This window comes from Orbicella faveolata, unplaced genomic scaffold, assembly GCF_042242905.1.
Source record: "Orbicella faveolata isolate gen_17 unplaced genomic scaffold, um_ofav_v1 contig_3, whole genome shotgun sequence".
Taxonomy (NCBI): domain Eukaryota; kingdom Metazoa; phylum Cnidaria; class Anthozoa; order Scleractinia; family Merulinidae; genus Orbicella; species Orbicella faveolata.
In genome coordinates, this window is record NW_028301558.1 from 18,461,583 (window position 1) to 18,481,818 (window position 20,236).

The following is a 20,236-nucleotide window of genomic DNA, read 5'->3' on the forward strand; positions in this document are numbered from 1 at the left end:
TTGTTACAAAACCAGCTAAACCATTAGTTCAACCTACAGATCGTCAAAGACGGACAATTGCTACTACACTCTCCGATAGGCGTCATTCAAGGTAAAAAACAGTGTGAAGTTCAATAGCAGTGAATATCAAGCGTGTTAACTGAACAGCCTAGTTTAAGCTTTGTTGTGCACTGATTCAGAAATGTCAGAAATACGTACTAATGGCTTTCAGCTAAAAACAAGCAAAAACTTGTTGTAAAAGAGCAGCTTACTACCAAATTGAATAATTCTTCCATTTTGCTACTATTCCATTTTTTTTTTTTTTCATTGGAGACTTAAGACTATCAAGCAAAAAACTTAGGTTTAAGCATTTTGCCTTTACTCTAGGTTAAAACGTTTATTAAGGAAACGGAGTGAAATTGGAAAATGTCCCTTCGGACCAGACGCGTACAGTTTTGCTGGTAATTATGGCGAAAGCCCATGGACATGGCTTTAACATGTAAGTTATAATTAATTGATGAATTTTTTGCTATAGACAAATGTTTTTTCTTTCTTTACAGGAAGACTTTAAACATGGGACGTGCTCTTATCACTTTCCTTGTGGTGTGCGTCATATGCATTGTCTCTTCCCAGTTGCATGAAAGGCTTGTATCAGTATCGTAAGGAATCAACTCAAGGCACTAAGTGCTAGCGGATAGCTGCCAAACTCAAGTTGAATTAATTGAATTTAAAGGGTGAATCCTAACTGCTGTAAGCTTACAAGTACGTACGAAATTACAGAATGGTTGAACCGTTTCTCGGTACCATGAACAAGTGCTTAATGATACCTGCCATCTTAAACTGAGCGTTGAACGAATTGCCCAGGGAGGTCCGTACATCAAGAAAGAGAAGAGAGAAAAGAGGTTTAATCAATCTATTCTTGGCTTAGAAATGCCAGTTTTTAATTTTGAAATGAGCATTCAAGATCTAAACAGCCCATGCTTGTTTATGGTTATTATACAAAGTTTTATTTGCATTCCTTGTGCAGTCAAGCTTGGCGTCGTCGTCGCGGGGGACTAAAATTGAGAAACCATCATTCTGCCCAGGCCACTGCCGACGTCATTTCGGAGACCAAAGACGTCGGGGATGTTCCGGAAACTAAGCACCAGGATCAGAGGAAAAGCGACGAAGTAAACTGATGTGACAAAATGCGTGATAAAAGTCGGGCTGAGTATAGAGAAACAGAAATAAAAGCTAAATCACTCAATCCTTACCGACTGGTATGTTTATCATGCATCGCTTTCGATGATGAGGAGTAATAACAGCGCAACATAGCAGAATTGAGGTAAAACTAACATTTATTCCAGAGGTTAAGAATGATGTTTGCAGTCAACGACCAACGGGTGACATGACCATTTTTTCACGCCAGTTTTTACGTTTGCCGTTTGCCGTTTTCAATGTGAATAAGAGAAGTTTCACATTCATGAAAAACGCGGGGGAACACATGAGTAAAAATTGCATCTTTCAACGTTATGATACATTAGCAATCGTATATTTTAAAGACAAAATGTTGTTTTATTTTTGTAAGTAAAACATGTTGACTTATGGGTAAATTAGAGTAGCCTACAGTGCATATATTCCTGTAGCCAGTGTTTAGACCACCATCTTGGATTCGGTACGTAAATAGTGGAGGGTTGGGACGAGGGAAAAAAAATCCCCTAGGGAGTAGGCGTGAGGCAGAAAAGTTGTGGGGCCACCTCCGCTCCCCATCCGTCCTCTCTCACTAGCCTCCACGTTTCGCAAACTCGCCACGTTTTGTGGCCACCAAAACCGCCTGCACTGCCGGCTAAAATTAGAGAGAATTCGTGAGAAATCGAGTGTCTGTCTAAAATACAGAATTGTTGTTTCCAGTCCATTGGTGGTGTACATACGTGAACTCTAAGCCCAACATAGATAAACTATGAACAGCAAACGAGAAATATTAAATCAATCGTTTAGCATTTCCCATAAACGTCATTCCTACGGCTACCTCGGCGAGCCGGCAAGACGAGCCAAATCATAGAGCAATCTATCTTACCCGCTCGGGAATCCTGTTGTTTCCCGCAAGAAAATGGTGTTCTGTCTGTTCTTGATGTTATGCAATAAATCCTTTATTGACCAAGCTTGTTTGATCAAGATGGCTGGATATTGGTGTAGCTCTTTTTAGTGCTCTGATGCACTTCGAATGCATCTCGGTCCATAAACACCCAAAAATAGAACCTGACCAATATTCAGAACTCTGAGCTTTGCAGGGTGGGGGAGACCTGTGCCAACTGTACTAGTAATTCTGACAGACCAAAGATTCTCAAACACAACGGGGTTTAAAAAGGTAATGCAGTTTGTTTGTGTAAATGTCGATACACCCACTCAATTTTTACAAATTAAAGCTTGCTTGGTTTTTGTATCAGGGAAACAAAGGCAGGTAATAGGAAGTAATAAATGGAAGCACACTCAAATTTACGAAGAACAAGTTCCGGCGATAAAACTGCTTGAAATGTGGCTCTCCACCAGTTTATTCACTTTAGACCGGCATCTTCTAAACGCCCCCAGAGGGAAGTTTCCTGTAAACGCCCCCAGCGTTTATACGCAGTCAAGGTGATTCTGGCATTTATCTGTGTTTAGTTCAACTTGTTCAATCAATAGCGACATGTCAGTTGACTGGCCTGAGGTCGGTACTGAAGAAACATTAGTGAAATTCTTTTAGTCCAAGTTTATGAATGGAGCTTTCACCAGTGAGTCGCTGAAACGTTCTTTTGGTTTCTTTTTATTAAGTAAGAGACAGTATCTTGGTGAAGCTGGAGTGCTAAAGACAAAAACCTACGTTGTCGAGAATGTTGAACAACACCCGCAAATAACTTTTTAAAAGCTGGCCCCTGAGGAATGCCTGGCTGGGTCTACATGTTACATGATGTAAGGTAAGGTGGACACTACCAGTAGTCGGTTTTTGTTCCTGAAATCCTCCGCGCGCGGGGCAAATTTAAGATTATGCAAATTAGGGAGAGAAAGGGAAACATAACTCGTCGCCCGCTAGGAAAAGAAAGAGACTGCTCGCAGTCTGGGTAAGGTGTGTAGCTAAGGTAAAGCCTGCATTCAAGAGGGGGCCTATCCTGTTGTCTGCTTAGCATAAAGAAGACTGCGATTATTTCTCTCTCGTCCCATCCCCGGATGGCATATGTTAGTACAATACAGGGTTACGGCCTCAAAATAGATCTAAAGGCCGAGTTCTCAATAAAGTCATTCACCCGTTTAATCCGTCACAAAATCTTAGCACTCGCACAATTTTACACTAAATTAAAGATCTGTTATAATCTGACATTTAGAATATCTATTTTCCGATACGTAGCCAATGCGTGTATTTTTCGTTAATCCTGGCAAGAGAGACCTAGATCCTCTATCACCTTGCATGACAAGAAAACGAACGATCCTTGCAGATCGTGGCAACGATACTAAGCTCTTTATAAATATCTTTGAAGATCCTTGAAGATCTTCACCACAGTTTTTTCTGGAAAAGTGCGGTCGGCTATGCACAGAATTCAAACCAAAACTGCGAAAAGTAGTTCGTGCAACCATAGTTGATAGAGGGGAATGGTTATGAAACTCGACAAAGTTCTTTGTTCAGTATGTTTTTGTTGTCTTTTTTGGCCTTGACCGTACACAAAACACAATAGTTGCTTCACTACTGACCGAGGAACTAACCAATAGAAACGTTTCGGTTACGTAATCCATGTAGTGTATGAACGCAAAACAGAAGATTGTGCACGGCCGTGGACCTTCCAACATAAATCTTGGCATCTTTGTTTGCCCCTTTGGTGTTTGCCGAGCTTCATAACCATTCCCCTCTATTAACTAGAACGCAACATAGTCTAAAACGCAAGGTCTCTTCAATTTTCCAACACTCTCACCATTCCGGAAAAGAAAGGCTATTTCTTTTTTTTAAAAAGCTCCTTGTTGAGTATCTTTCTTATTTCTCAGCATGCCGCAAAGGAGGTCAAAGAGACAAAACATTGCTAAAATGACCCATTCGTGACGTCAAACCATTTAAATCTCAGTGCAAAAACAACTGCTTTGCTCGGAAATCACAGCCATTTCTCGATTGCTTCACGATTTGGCGGAGCACCACTTAGTTTAGACTTCTTTTAGACAGCTTTAACCGTCGCATCTGTTGACAAAATCCTGGCTTGAGTCTGACTGCTTAAATATAGCTATTGAATAAAATTTAAAAAAAATAGTTAAAAAATATTAAAATTAACAGAGAACGTGTTTCTTGAACGGGTTAATTTAATTTAGCACTCTGAGAGGTTAAAGGTTAAGAAGCCTTCGAACCTTTTCGTTAATTTCCAGGCTCTTCTTCCGCCACAAACTAGGCGAATGAGTCAAAACATCCCTAAACTGACCCATTTATGTCATCAAACCATTTATGTCTGTAAAAACAACTGTTTTGCTCAGCACGAACCCCCATTTCTCGATGGGTTCACCATTCGGCGGAACTCATATCACTTAGTCTAAGTGGTATGACTTTAGAGCTACACCTGTCCAATTTGCTGGTGAAGCCTTGGCTTGTATCTACTGTTTAGATCTGGCTGTTAAATAGTGCATTACATTGCTGTTAAAAGTTTTTTTTTCAAATTGGTCAGTTTAGTTTGGCACTGTTAGAGGTTGAAGGTTAAACAATGTGTGCACTCTGTTTTTTTTTCTCGAATCTTCTTTCTGATAGTGAGGCTGATATGACGAATTTCCATTATGCTAACTGAATATAGACGATCTACTGAATATGCCGAACACATCGATCTTTCCGGCAAAGGACTGGAAATACTGGAAATAAAATAAAATAAAAGATCATAACCGTTTCCAACCCTCATTCTATCATTGAAACGTATAGTATGTATGCATCTTTTATGATCGTTCCTAGATCAGAATTTACAAAGGGATTAAAGAAACACGTGTACAGCTCAGTTCATTCATGAATTTAGCACTGTTGCATTTGATCTTTGGTAATCTGTATCTTGGAACGGTTATATTCAGCAGAAAGTGGGCAGAAAAATAACTAACCATTCAGCCTGGACATGAACGTGAAGTAACTTTTGTTGATGTGGGAGGTAGGTAGAGAGGTGAAAGCACTTAGCTTTGACAAATAAAAAAGTCCGTGAGTTGCTCTTTCTCAGCGTGTTGTATCATTGTGCGTGAATCGTTTAATTTACATTTTCCCCCGACAAGCACATTTAAGCTTCCTAAATTGGACATCAACTTGCACTTTAATGAGCTTTGCACGCATTTAGTATCTCCGCAGGTGATATTTTGACACGAAAAGAGAGACAACAATTGACAAGATGCTACCTCGACATGGCATGATTATAACGGGGTTTTTTTTTAAGCCAGTTCCTTTTATAACCATTATTCATTGCTCTCAATTTTCCTGTCTAGCTGATCGCAACGATGGGGTGGTGCGCATGCATCCTCCTTATTCGTTTTTTACCATCGACTAGCGCGGGTTTGAATTTACGGCACTCAGCGAGAATGGAATGCATTTTAATGGGCGAGGGGGGATCGCTCTTCGCGAAAATACAAAATTTAGTCACATGCGCTGATGATTAAAAATAAACCGAGTTGACTCAAAGAGTCTGTTAAATGGAATAATTTTTTCTTTTGGGGGCAGGATCAGACTCCAAGCCGAGGCAACCCCGGGCGACCGAGAGAACCTTGTTAAACAGCAGTGCGCCATCTTAATATTTCATTCAAAATCGCGCAGAATTCGAAGGGCAAGGTGTATCTGGGTGAGGGACCAATTCCGTTGAAGGTGAGGAGAACCTGGAAGGCAGTGATGGGGTGCCAACTTTTTTCAATGTTAAAAATTTTAGCTTGTTTTGCCCCTTCTACTAGAGATATTTCAGAACGTACAGAGCATGTGCAAAACGAGGAAGTCAGGGCCGTGTATTTGTACTTAAAATAAATGCTGTATAAAGGCTGGTTAGGAAGGAATGGTAGACCACCCTAACAGAGACAAATGCTTTCCATGTAAACAGTTGAATTGGTAACTACATACTTGCAAAGAATTGAGAATAATGAAGCCTCTTTGAAGAAAATACATAGAAGTCTAAGAAGGGTGAAATGTAATTTGATCTCAAAGCTGATCTCCAAACTATGAAAATAGGTGAATGCTGAAAATAACTCGAATTCTTTTTAAAGGTTCTATTTTAGTAGTCACCAGCCTCTAGGTCTTGCTATTGTAACTGAGAACAATGCGTAAAATTCAAACAGGAATTAAAGTAATTTATACATTGATCTTAAAAAAGAGGTTAACTGCTGAAGTGTTTTATTTTTAGTAGCAGGTGTAGAAAATTCCGCACCCACTTTGTTTTTTATACACGTTCTTTACTTAGCGCGTAGTTACTAAGCACGTTTTTGCTTAGAGATATCGAAACATAGTGTCTTCAGTTGAAAAACCACTGCATGTCTTGCATTGAGGTATCTTATCACCATATGAAAATATAGTTGCAGATTTCATGCCCTCTACCATGGTCTGTTACTACAGCCGCGGACTGAATGCAAGCCGCAACTAAAATATTGTTATTTACTTTACTTTAGTTGAAAAGATGATTGAGGAAACAAAATTAGAATAGAATAGAGCTAATGAAAGACATTTTTTGGTAACATTGTAAGATAGTATGAAGTATAAACTTGGACGTTTACGTTCCCAAAGTCGTTAATTCAAGACTTGCTTTGAAAGATCATATCATGAAAACGTCTGATTCGCAATCTAACTTACGATCTCTAAACTGAAATCAGAAAGTCAGACGTAAATCTTTTTGTGCCGACCGTGTATTTTCATTTGCTACCTTTATTTGCCATTTTAATTTCAATTGAGTGATCGCAGGCCCACTGAAAATGTTTGACGCACGTTTGAATTAAATCCAGTCTGATGGCATACTTAAATGTTTAATTTCGCTACGTACGTGCAATTGCAGTAAAACGTACGTGCAATTGCAGTAAAAAGTACCTGCAATTGCAGTAAAAATTAAACACAAATTGATTTAAGACGTGTCGTAATAATAGAAAGTGTTGAAAACAAGTTTGAGCCGTGAGGATTTTGCTTTCATGAGCAATTGTCCTCAAGCAGTTTAAAAAAGGTTGACCGGATTTCTACAATATGGTAAACGGATTCTAATAGCATCCGGATAGACAGATCTTAAGCGACTTCTACAATAGATAATGTCTGTGTACGTAAAATAAAGTCTCGCTCACATTAAATTGTGTTTCGAGAAGCATCGAATCCCTTAATTAGACACGTTTTAGGATTTTCTACACCGTATGGTAAGTTGACTAAGTTGTATTTATTTTACTTAATTCTACATACAAAGACGAAATAATCTTTGGTGTGACGGTTATCTAGATGTGCGTGTTTGATGAAGTGGGACTGTTAAGAAAGTTCTAAGAAAGGAAAACCTAAAACCAACCCTTCGGGTAAAAGCGCCATTAATTTGCCGCCACTGCTATCAAATGTTGCCTCCATTTTTCTTCTCTGTTGTCGGGGAAGCAACTAACTTAATTGCTTCCCACAAAGCCGTTTTGCATTTATTTAATTGATGAGAAAAGTTACACTGGGGACCTTTCTCCGTACTCGAAGTTGATTCTGGCGACAAACAATTACGCGCTCCACTGAGTTAAACAAGACAACAGCAAAAACTCGTTTGGCCGAAAAAAAATCTGGTATTTAATTTGTCTGGTAAGTCGCACATTTGAACTTGGTGACTCGTATTTAGTATTGAATGGTTTTAACCTGACTTGACTCTCCAAATCCCGGATGTTTGATCAATCTCAAGCCATAAGATTTGTATTTTTAACATGACCGGTGTTTTAAGTTACTTTTTGTGTGTTTTTTGCCTTAGGATATGAAATTCTTATTCTTTCTTATTTTTTCTATTGCTAAATCAAGAAAATCTTAGTTGCTTGTATTAGCACCTGCTAATATAACAATAAATAAATTAATTTTAAAATAGAAATTTTTTTATTAAATACTTAGCTTCTGTCTATATACATGGATGAATCTTGGGAGTTATTGAAGCATGTTTTTTTTTTTTCTTTTGTTCTCTTTTATGGCTTCAGGATAGTTAAAAACAACTAAGATTCTCGACTCCAAGACGCTATCGCGACTTCTATCATGACACCGTTTGAGGCTTGTATATATTTTGAATATATCACACAAGCATCGCAATTACATTAACATAGAATTAACTTTATGCGAAATGCTTCAACGGTCTGCGATCGCGATCTGTTAAAAGTAGTCCTCGTGATCAGACTGAAAATAAGAAATACGATACTATCCGGAGAAACTGCTCACAAAAAATACCTCTCTTGTTTATAGTATCAAAGAAATTCATCCTGCATAACACGCGGTAGGAAGCACTAGAAATTTTGATTATATAACGCTCTCTCTAATTGGTCCACGAGAGGAAAAATGCTCCTATCAAAATACTTACCAAGATATAACTTATACAACAAAAAACAGGTCGTGTCAACCGAGAAATCCTTACATAATCAACGTCAGTCATATTTTCTGCCGAACATGTGTCGAGCATGTGTTTGTCAGTTTGTTAGCCAGTAAGTACTTCGCATTTAAATAGATCAGCTTCTGCAGTTGCACGCTAGTGTACAAGACGTGCGATTTGTAGATGTCAAAAAAACACGTGCGATTTCAAAGAATAGAATTAGCTTTTGTCAAAGTGAACTTTGATCAGAAACCAGAAAAACGCTTTTTTGCTTAAACTGTATCACGCGTTACAAAAGATAGTGAGAGCATGCGGTCCGCGTGTTTTTTTATCGTAAGATCGCGAGACATATAGTTCAAAAACAACACTCAACCCCAGCTTCAAAAACTCGGTTCGGCGGCTACTGTTATTTACCTTTATCAATTTCAAATTGATAAATAGCAGAGTGCCTCTCATATATGGACGGGTTAGGGTGAGTTCCGTTTGTTATACTGAATCACCTTATAACATCTTTTTTTGTTGCAAAAAAGGCACAGTAGCCAAAAGTAATTGTAAATGGGATCTTTTTCACTAAATTATGCGGTCATCGTAACGATAAAGTTATCTTTTTGTGATGATTCGGTACATGAATCAGCTTGGGAAAAGAGCAGCTTTTTTGGGGGGGATCTCTTTCTACTTTGAATGTTTTTGTTCCAATTCTAAGGGCTCTTACAGAGGATCTCTAGTGTGATTTTCGACGTTTAAGGGACGGTTTCACGCTTTAGCGCATGTGCAGAAATGATCATTTATGTATCTTGTTCCTCACACTTAAATACAACATATACATAATTCATATGGGTGCGGCTTTGGCTGAGCTCTGTTTGCTGGCTAACAAAACTCAACATCAACACTACCAAGTGGGATATATCGGCCACAGGTGAGGCCGTTTATTTTGATAGCAAGTTTAGAAAGCTTAAATTACAAACATACCAAGGTATTATCCCAGCAAAGGTGAGGGAGAAACCGCCAGCAAATGTAGAAAATAGAGAAAATGTTGTGTGGAGGGAGGGAAAATTCCCTTCACTTGCTGAGAATGGTGCGCAAAAGAGAAGGTGGACCACATTTAGCGATATCTATATCTGCGATGACAGCAACTCCCCCAACCAAGTACTGGGTCTAGTTACGTCGCAAGCTACATAAAATCATTTATTTTGGTAAAATAAATTCCCTCTAAAACTACCTTTTTGTCTTCACAATGAGGTCACACGACGGACTATACCTATACATTCCTTTCGTTTTCAAGGTTTAAAGACACCAAATCAAGGGAACACCAAACTCGATATGCAGCAAGATGCGAACCAAAGTGGCCACGAGACTTTTGTATGGCACGAAATGGGTTACTTGGCCTATGGCATCTCCATGTTCTTGATCCTATCGTTCGGCTTCGTAGGAAATGTTCTGACTCTTCTTGTGCTAAAACAGCGTGAACACCGAAGCCGAGGGGTGACTCCTCTAATGGTCAACGTGGCACTAGCGGACATTTCTATTATCGTGTTTGGTTACCCGATCGCAATACAATCTACTTTTAGAGGAGAGCTTTTGGAGCGTTCTACCTGTATCTGGGTGGCGTTCATCAACGGTACCGTGGGGATAACGTCCATTTTTACATTAACTGAAATGGTTGTGGTGTCCTATTTTGGTGTGAAGCAGGTAAACACGAACACTCATAGACTGTCAACCCATCAAGTCATCTGCTTGATTGGCAGTGCTTGGTTGTACGGAAGCTTTTGCATGTTCCCACCGCTACTTGGCTGGAGTCGGTTTGTTGTCACGTCTTCGAAAATAAGCTGTTGTCCTGATTGGGCGGGGAAGTCTGCCGCTGATATAAGTTACAATCTTCTTCTTGTTGCGTTTGGGTTCATTTTTCCCCTCGCAGTCATGATTATTTGCTACTACAAAATTTTCAGGTAAATCAGTTTTTGTCACTCATTCAAATGCTTACGCTTTTGACCTTATTTTGTGTAAGAGCAACTTAGAATGACTTTTACAATCAGTTTTTCTTCTTCCCCAACATAACTATAAGATGACTTCCAGTCCGTACAACGCAGTCTCATCAGCAACCCAATGTTTGTGGGTCTCATTCGATGGAATGCGAATCGACGTTATCCGTTATGAACCACTTGTCTTATCTTTGAGATGTTTTATATTCTTTATCCAACAGTTGCTTTGATTTTTGCAGCTACGAAAAAGTTTCATATAGTAATAACAGAAAAAAAAACAAAAACAAAACGAGCATCTACGTGATACATTCACACCACTAATCAAAATGGCCGACAGCCGGCTCATGAGGCATAGACTGTAAGGAAACTGCGTTGACGCGACAAAACAAAAAACGAAAAATAGTGTTGGCATGCTTTTGTCTTTGCAACGTACTTTTCCTGCATTTTTTACCTGATATGTGACTAAACTCGAAGAAATTTTTCATGACTTCAACTTTTTCACTTGCAGTCTGACTTCAAGTGTTCCTTATGCATCAATCAATGTTCAATGTTAAGCCAGAGGTGGGGGAGGGCACCCCGGGAATATGTGGAGCACTTGACTTTTTGGAAGAATTTTTGGTCAAAATCCTCAACCAAGGCCCGAAAATGGGTAAAATCAGATCAAATATCCCCCATCTTGACGTAGCGGCGTAGCCTGTTGTCATCCAGGTGTCCGTTCATTACTTCATTTCAAGTAAAACATAATTTCTCGCTGTGAATGGATGGAAAATATTAGAATTCCAACGTTTGATTGTGTGACAAAAAGCGAGACTAAAAATCAAGAATCCAGGCAGTCTCCACAAAGTGAGGTGTTCCATCAATTTATCCTGAAAGTAAGTAGTGAGCGAGTAGTTGTTTAATCGTTCAAGTGTTTGCCTCCAAAACACACCTGTGTTCTATTTCAAGATGGCCCAATAGATTTGTTTTCATTTCCCCTCGTACCAGTCTCCACCTGGGCGCCCCAGGGTGAGGAAGGTAATCGAAGTCTAAAGTTCCACATATGCCCAGGCTCCCCCGGACTTAACATTGATAGACGCATTAAACTTCATCTCAAGGAATCCTTTGGGCGATTTGTAGATACAACCGAAAAATGAAAAGAAACAATAGATTATGAGACAAGCTTGAGTTAAAAATTATTTTCATAATCGGAATCGTAAATCGTAACTCTCGGTTCAGACCACGACTTTCACAACCTCGTTTTAAACTCTGTTTAAATAATCGGCCCACAGACTGCCATCGATCTGTCTTTCTCGAAGGTAAGTGGTTGAACGGTCTAAAGGTGAGGGTGTAAGGTGAGAAGCGTTAATTCAACAAAGATGAGTCAGACACAGTGAAGAGCTTCCTTTGTAAAGCTCTTAAACTACCGACTGTTTTGCAGTTTAAGATTCTCGTGCCGAGATGATATAACCTATTTCAGAAAGGAATTCCCTCAACCAATTCAAGACATACAAGGGATGGATAGTAGCAGACATGTTAAAATTTTTAGAAACAACACAACGTTTTTTAAGATGACAGAAGATTCTAAAAAAAACGTTGTGTTGTTTCTAAAAATTGTATCATACAAGGGACATGATACTTTGATGGCATATGCTCCATATTGGAGATGTTCGTTAGGGAACCTCGCCTTGCTATTCCCCGGACAAGGTATCAAAATAATCCTTCTCTTAATCTCTTCTCTCTGTTTTGCAGTATTGTTCATAGTGCTGTCGTACCAGGTAATGTTGCAGTCCAAATAAGACAACGGCACTCGGAATTAAAAGTAGCTCGCATGACAGCAATGTCTGTCATTGCCTTCGCGCTGAGTTGGTCGCCATATTGTTTCGTCAGTCTCGCAGCAGTATTCACAGGAAATCACGTGATAGAATCTGGCGAAGCAGAAGTTCCTGAGCTGTTAGCCAAGGCTTCCGTAGTTTACAACCCCATCGTCTACACCATCATGAACAATAGATTTCGAGCTACACTGCTTCGTATTTTACACGTGCGGAGACGAGGAACTCTACAAAGAGACCTAACACTCGCTTCAAGAATTCACAGTCTTAGAATTGACGCAGATTGCCATAACATTAACAAAGGGTGCGAAAGACAAAGGCATCTACTGCAGGTAGGTACCACCTTTTGAAACTGCAATTGCTGACAACCGATAACCAAACAAATTCCTGTTACTCTAGTTTGGGCATGGTGCATGGAAACTCCTACTGTTGTCGAGCATTTGCTATGGGATACACTTTATTTGAGATAAAGTACCTGCAAAAGAACTTAACGGGCTAGAAATAAATTGTGTAACTCCATTGATTGGCCTTTCACCCGACGGTCGAGAGTTTTGACAGTAGTGTCAGTGGAACTTCTCACTTCTAGAAGTGGCCAAGTGGGTAAACATGAACGGCCCTTTGATAAAACATCGAAATTAGAGATTTCTAGTTTTTAGATGTTATAGTGAATAATTATATTACTTTTCATTGATTTTGGGTTGCAAGTTTACTAGATTAGAGACCAGCACTGATTTCGTAAAAATCTTAGTCTAAGGATCTAGCCAATCAACGTCATGTATCTCCAGAGCCAACTTTTCTTCGTTTCAAGGCCCCGTCGGCCAGGAAGGACAGGTGGCCTCTGGGGAAGATAACGCTTTTGGATGTTTATGAGTGCATTTTATATTGCACTTGGTTGTATTTATTAAACTGTGTCCAATCTGAACTAACTTTAAGGCTCAATCTAGGATAAACACATTCGTACAATTGTTTGTACAGAGACAACGTGAAGGAAAATTTGACAGTTGTCCCTATGTTATCACGTGACTTTTGCCACTTCCTCTCCTAACCTAGGGGACAGAGGTGGTAATTTGGTAGTTGGAAGACACTAAACCAATATTTGATAGCGTGATGAAAATTTCTAAGTGAACTAGTTAGTTTTGCGAAAGAGTTTTTTTTTTAGAATTGCACCTGACTTAGGGGAGAAAATTAATTTAGGACTTGTACAAAGAACAGAATTAGTTGGTACCATTGAGGAGTTTCCATTGGCGACTCGTTCACAAGTCGCGTGTTATATTCAGCCCTAGTACGCTAGGGCTAAATACTTTGACACTGACATAAAGGTTTGTCCCCTTTATTAGTGCTCCTGGACGTAATTATAGCATAAATAGGGATGTTGAATCAGCTGTGAGTGAATAATAGACCATCTTCGTATTCTCGGTATTGGACTGGAACTAGCTTGCCATGGAGGCTCATGCGGGGAAATATCATTAAAGAGAGATTAATGCCATTTGCATTTGAAAAGACCGTCCCTGCATCAGCCTCAGTTGCAAGCTAGTTCCAGTCCAGGGGCCTGTTTCTCGAAAGCCCCGGAAACTTTTCGTGCCCGCAAAGCCAATTTCAATAAATCGGTATTTAAAGACAGAGAGGTGTATACGCCTGAAACTTCTTGTATAAAGAGAACCTCTGTTCATACTAAGAATATATGCATAAATCAGCTCTGTATAGTCATGAGGTTTCAGATTTTGCTACAACTTTTCGGGTGCCAAAACGTTTCGGGACCTTCGAGAAACGGGGCCCCTGTTCCGAGAATACGAATATGATCGATTATTTGACGACATAATAAACGGACTAGCTATGTCTCTTACACGCAGACTGCGTTTTATTTGCATTGTTATGGGAAAGAGTCTCGATTGGGTTTAAATGATAACTAAGGATTGGTCAAAATCATGCCAGTTGGCAAATAAAACATTTTTAAATTGAAAGTAGAGATCTGCGATCTCAGGTTCATGAGTTGATAAAAAACCAAAGTACCAAAAAACCAAAACCAATTACTTACCAATTAGACTTCTCAGCTAATCTTAAACTGTAGTAAAACCAAAACCAAAACCAAAGTAATTGCCTAATTACTTTCGACACTCAACTGAAAACCGCCCTAATTGATTGATTGATTGATCGGTCGATCGATCGATCGATCGATTCGTTGATCGATTCCTTGATTGATGGATTGCTTGATTGACTGATTGATTTATCGATTACTTAATTGATTCGATTGGTTGATTGATTAAATGTTTATCTTTATACCTATTTATGTTTCTTCATATCTTCCATATCAGTAACGGATGTTATCATATTAGTGCGGCGGCTTCAGTTTAGCGATAATGGTATTCATAGCCCTGAGAACTTGTTGTGTGGTAGGTCCAGGAGGTCCACTGGGATCGTCCGGTAGCCAGCACCTTTCATTTTTCCTAAACCCTCACGTGTCTCGGGGACGTCTGCTAGTAAAAACCCGCCTGTCCTCAGAAAGAAGCCCTGAAGATCACATATTTGACGGTACTTTGCAACTGGAATTTGTGGTGCCTTCATGTAGTTGATGATGTTCCAGAGATCATTCACTGTGTCGGCTTTCCCGGTAACACATTCTTAATTATAGTTGCTACCTCGTTGAAGGTGATGTGGTCGCGTACGTGCTTAAACTGTCTCCTGGGACTACCCGCCCATTCAACTAGATAACCACTGCAACCTTTGACTTGTTCTTGTCCACACGTCACGTCACCAATTAGCTCTTGCTCTTTATCATGATAAAATTTCACTGTTTTGACACATGCGTTTTGGAGTTTTTCTAGTCTGAAAACCTCATCTCTGATCATTTCCGCGCATTTTTTCCCCTCAGAGCCAAGAAACTCAGACCTACATACAAGGAGCGCAACCGTTCGCACGCCGTTGATGCGGCATGCGATCTTGTCTGCTGCATACATAACGCCACGAAGTTGGTTGTAGTTGATCAACATGCCTTTAACTTTCATTGATTTAATGAGGTTTAATGCTTCCAGAAACTTCTGTTCTTGAAGTTTACCCGACATCTGATGCGGCATCGCGACCATGATCATCGAAATCAGGGAAAATAGGACGACACAAAATTTGTGTTGCGCTTGCTTCATTACCATCTGAGTGAAAAGGAAGGGTTACCAGCTTTATTAATCCCTAGATAGCTTATTAGGGCTACATGGTTTATGGTTCACAACTAAATCTTCCTGTATGGGTATTGACCAAGCGTGAGGTCAAAATGGTTGGGTATTGGCCGCGTTATGGACCGAAACGGAGTCAAGGTCTACAAACTCGCAAAAAAAAAAGAAAGAAAAGAAAAGAAAAACGCCAATATCCAGCCATCTTGACAGAACAATCCTGGATTTAATTTATTATATGGCTTTCGGGGAAATGTTTCTTGCAGGCCACAGCGGGTAGTCCCGAGCAGGCAACATGACGCATTCTTGCCCGCTCGGGTAGCCAATCACAACGCCAGATTTGCTTCATTTTGCCCCCTCACGGAGCCAGCCATATAATGGTATGGGTTAAAACTGATCACTGTGATAAAATTAGGAACGGCGATTGGCGCCCCTACCCACGCCCAAGTGTGTACTTACGAACCCTATAGATCGAACTGACCAACAAGCCTAACTCACTAAGTACAATAAAAGTTGAGTTATCCACGCCTAGACTTCGTTGTTGGTAATTTAGTTTTGAATTCATATGGAAGGTTAAAGTTCCATTGAGACTTCGAGAAGCTCAAAAGGAAGACATGAAAATCGCAGGTACCAGAACTGAAAAATGGAAGAAATTTCGCTATCGCGATAGAAACGGTTATCGGGGTAAGTTTATACCTTAGCAACCCAGCCCTTCAAGGTTTTTGCTAATGGAAATATTTTCCCTGTCACGTTTGAAAAGGTTATTGGGGTTATTTCTGGATACGTTAGCAACCCAGCCCCTCAAGGCTTTGTACATCATGATCAACTGAGGATGACGGTAGGTCCTGTCGAAACTTAAAAGTTCTGTCGTTTTCTTTAAATTCTTGACTTGCCTGCTATTATCAAGACCCTTTGAAAATAATTTAAACATTGAAACTTTTGGCTTGATTAAAACTCATGGTCAAGGTGGGGGAAAAACATGGGAGCCCAATTGTTCGGATCGAGCCCATTTGTTTCCTCTATTGAAGATTCTCACGTTATTACCAAGTAATTTTTGGTGAAAAAATGGTTAGTCTCCTGTCCTAACTATGGTGAAAATATTTTAAGAAACTCAGCTTATAATTTGCAGCTAAATAGAGGAAGCAAAAAATTGTAAAAAAAACGGGCCAAGCCTCACTCCAATAATGGTCATTAGTGACAAAATACAAAATAATGTTTCTCAGCTGGGTACTACTTTTATCATTTCGAGAATTTTCGGAGAAAGGAAAATGGTTCACTTCGAACAATGTTTCCAACTAGAAAAACCGAAACTTATCCCGCGCCAATGGAATAAAACTATTTTTAGCGTTGTTACTGGGCGCTAAATTCGCAATAATGAATTGTGTATCATTTTCTCTTAGTATCACAGAGGTATAGATCGTTTTCACGTGACGTCATCACTTTGTAAAATCCAAAACTAAAGAACCACCAAAGTTTTTAACCTAATCAGGCATAAGAGGCGATATATTTATATCTGTTTACAATTTTACAGCTCAATAGCGTGCTTCGTTTGGAATCCAGAGCATTTTGAATTTCAGGGTTATGGAGGTCCGTGACACAAGGCTACGATCGAGTTTGTCGAAAAATATATACTTATCTCATGATTTTGAGCCTTTTTAGAAGTTAGAGCATTGGGAAAAGTGCTTATGTAAATGCTTGTTTGATCACTGCTGTTAATCAGTCGCCTAGATAGCCAGAGTAAGTTCCAGATGTTTACACTATTTTCCGGCCGCCATATTGGTGTACCACGGAGGTACACCAACATGGCGTTTTCATACTGGGCTCTGTAAATATCTACGAAACATTTCGACGAATATCTGAAGTTTGGGGAAACCCACAGGCCTAAAACTTGGAGAAGTGTCTTACTTAGTTACCTTCTATAACATCATAATTTCATAGCTTTTTCCACTGGATGGTTTCTGATTTATTTCTTTTACTGCGTGACAGTGAAAACGATCTATAGAATCACTTCAGTTATCAGTTCTCCACAGTCCACTAAAAATTTGACCGAGGGTGATTCATGCAGATTTGATTCGGACTCTGGACCTTAGCCGTTTACGTATACCTGTATAAATCTGAAATATACATAAGAAAAATGAGCCTTTATTTAACAGCAATTAAATTGAAATGTTGAGTTAGCTAACTTCATTTAAGTACTGTTGGATGTATATTTAACATTACTGCTTAACTTGAAGTATTAATTAAGATAAGACATGTAAATATTAGTACTTGTGATCACCACAGTCGCTACACCACAGTCACTATTTACGTCGCCAGTCGCCACGATATAACTCCCAAGACAGTGCACAGTCCATACAATGTTATCCTTCTTTTTCCGATCCCCGAGAAGCTAGATTTTGGAAGAGAACAAAACTACATATACACAAGGTACAAGAAGCAGAGGGACTGGCAATAGCTACCCGTGCCCCTCATGTACGAGTACTGTTATACCCGCTGCACTGGTTTCCCCCCTTTTCGCAATGATGGGACTGGGCGAAACTATACAGTGATTAACCGGCAGTTACCGTCACGTACATGCTCGTACGTACGCACCGGTTTGACCTTTTTCTAGACGATTCTATCACTTATGCTTATGTATAATTAATGTGAAATAAACTTAAAAGAAAATTGGTCATTCCTACATTGTATTTTAAAATTTTCCGGTTTTTAAATTTTTCGGTATATTTCACAATCAGCTGGTGAGTCCACATCTAGGGGTGGTGAGTGACAAATGCGAGACTACGCAAGAAGGCGAGACTAGCGTTTTCCTTTGCGAGCCCGAGACATAATTGACTTTTTAAATTTCAAGATCGAGATATTAAAGTGTTTTAAATGTGACCGCGAGCCGTAAGACATTCAGACTCAAAGACGGTCAGAGGTCATTTGCAAATACAAATAAATAAATCGGGACTTTGAGACTTTCGTCAATTTTGCAAAAAATTGTAACTCCCAGACAGCATTGTGAAAAAATAGAAACATAACCGATCATAACCGCTCAAAAACCGAGACTGCGAGACCGGTAAAATTACACGAAAATTTTGTTCAAAACAATAATGGTTTCAGTTTGAAGTAGCATTCCCCAACCCTACATCTTCAAGCACTACAGTATAACAATTAAAGGTCATGGAAGTCAGAACATTCTCTAATATACAAATCAATTTCTCCCAAATAGTATTGCGTGGAATGTTAGGAGACCTGTGAGGGAGATAATTATGTTGAAATCGGGACCTGACGAGCGTTTGGTTGCTCCATTGTCGTCTTTTCCATTTCCGGAACTGAAAGCGGAAATCATCTGATCCAAAGCGTCCAGAACTTCCTTAGTGGTAGGCTCACCATCATAGCATTTTCCATCAATTGTCGTCTCTTCTAGTACATCAGGCACATCTGCGACTAAAAACCCTCCTTTTGCCAAAAAGAAGCCCTGAAGATCACATATTTGGCGGTATTCGTTCTTCGTCGGGTTGACCGTCATGTATGCTTTGATTTTCGAAAGATCAGCAGCTGTTGTTGTTAATCCCGCTTTGGAGGTGAAATTTTCGACATCAGCAATCAGCTGTTTAACTGTGTTGTTAGAAATGTGATCGCGAACTTGCTTGAATGTTGCCTCGTCTTTAGCCAGCCATTTCTCTAAAAAGCCACTACATTCTATGCTCGAGTCCTTTCCACACTTCACGCCATCGATTGGGGGAAGAGAAATCGTCACTGTCCTGATGCCGCCTTCCTTCTTAACTTTCTCTATATTGGTGGCCTCTTCGTTGATGACTGTGCTGCAATTTTTTTCTCCTAGTTCAGGCTCCTTGCACACCAGAAAACCAACAGTCGGTACATCTTTGACACGACAGGCAATTTTGTCCTCTCCCGAATTCATCTCAGCGCAAAATGTATTGTAGTCAATGTTAGGCTTCGCTTGATCAATTTTCGCACGAGCATCTGCGAAGTCATCTGCAAGTGCCATCGTTGCGAAGGTGAGCCAGAAAAGAGCGACCAAGGCGAAATAACGCTTGTGTAATTCGATCATGGCCTATCAGGTAGGGATATAATGCGAATATACTCGGGTAAGTAGGAAGTACGCTTTTATAAAGCCAATACCTACATGCAATTATTCCATCTGCCAAGCTTGGTGTTGAAACGTCTGGGCTACTCTTAGTAGCATTTAGTCTACTCGGCTTCCACCGTGATTTACCGTTTCTCATTTCAAATATTTGGTCTTTACCTAGTTTTATTGATATTTAGGTGGGATCCTTAAATCAAATGATTTTAGTAGCTCAGAATGATTTAGAGGCAATGCTTGCGATTGCCTCGCTGCGTAATCAGTATGGTCATAACAAAAAAATTATGAGGAAAATTTAATCATTTTGTATCAATTGTATTGAGTCGAGATTACGAAGAAAACAAATACAATTAAAAGTGTCTTTGTGCAGGCAGGTCGAAGAGTGGACAGTTTGAATGGTTGATCTAGATCCCTCAAATACTTTGGAAACCGGGAGAAATACTCAACGATATTTCGGAATTACAACTAATTTTGTAATACTTAGTTACAGGGGACCACAGAGGACTCAAACAGTAAGAACTGCAATCAGAAAGAAATATGACTTACATTGACAGCATTGACCGCTACTAGCCTCGGTGATCGGACTAACAACAGCTTTTGAATTTGGGTGTCCCAAGTTATTCAGAAACGTTTAATCGACAAATGACTTAATAGCATTGGAATGTTCTTCCTGTTTTGAATTTGTTTTTATTGAAAACAGGAAATTACACTGAAATAG

At 39.6% G+C, this 20,236-nt stretch overlaps 2 protein-coding genes, 1 long non-coding RNA gene and 1 pseudogene across 5 annotated transcripts; 1 reads left to right on the forward strand and 3 right to left on the reverse strand.

Annotated features, from left to right (window-relative positions):
- Positions 1-895: 895 nt before the first annotated feature.
- Positions 896-2,265, reverse strand: LOC149106736 (uncharacterized). The gene is made up of 2 exons (XR_016209774.1): positions 2,036-2,265; positions 896-1,185 (listed from the first exon to the last, which is right to left on the reverse strand). It is a non-coding gene; the product is annotated as an uncharacterized LOC149106736 (long non-coding RNA).
- LOC110057479 (rhodopsin-like) lies at positions 1,176-14,228 on the forward strand. 3 transcript variants are annotated; one of them, XM_089297954.1, is made up of 4 exons: positions 1,176-1,303; positions 2,406-2,912; positions 9,763-10,426; positions 12,188-14,228. In XM_089297954.1, the coding sequence occupies exons 3-4, from the start codon at positions 9,801-9,803 to the stop codon at positions 12,615-12,617; spliced, it is 1,056 nt and encodes a 351-aa protein (XP_089154080.1). In that variant the 5' UTR covers positions 1,176-1,303; positions 2,406-2,912; positions 9,763-9,800; the 3' UTR covers positions 12,618-14,228. The 3 variants fall into 3 exon arrangements, with proteins under 3 accessions (XP_089154080.1, XP_020619731.2, XP_020619730.2); XM_020764072.2 differs by lacking the exon at positions 1,176-1,303 and having other exon boundaries at positions 2,257-2,912; XM_020764071.2 differs by lacking the exons at positions 1,176-1,303; positions 2,406-2,912 and adding an exon at positions 7,401-7,717.
- Positions 14,229-14,260: 32 nt separating this feature from the next.
- Positions 14,261-16,273, reverse strand: LOC149106737 (uncharacterized; annotated as a pseudogene).
- Positions 16,274-17,554: 1,281 nt separating this feature from the next.
- LOC110057460 (uncharacterized) lies at positions 17,555-20,177 on the reverse strand. The gene is made up of 2 exons (XM_020764045.2): positions 20,065-20,177; positions 17,555-19,488 (listed from the first exon to the last, which is right to left on the reverse strand). Exon 2 carries the CDS (start codon positions 19,483-19,485, stop codon positions 18,622-18,624), a length of 864 nt encoding a protein of 287 aa, XP_020619704.2. The 5' UTR covers positions 19,486-19,488; positions 20,065-20,177; the 3' UTR covers positions 17,555-18,621.
- Between the last annotated feature and the right edge of the window lie 59 nt (positions 20,178-20,236).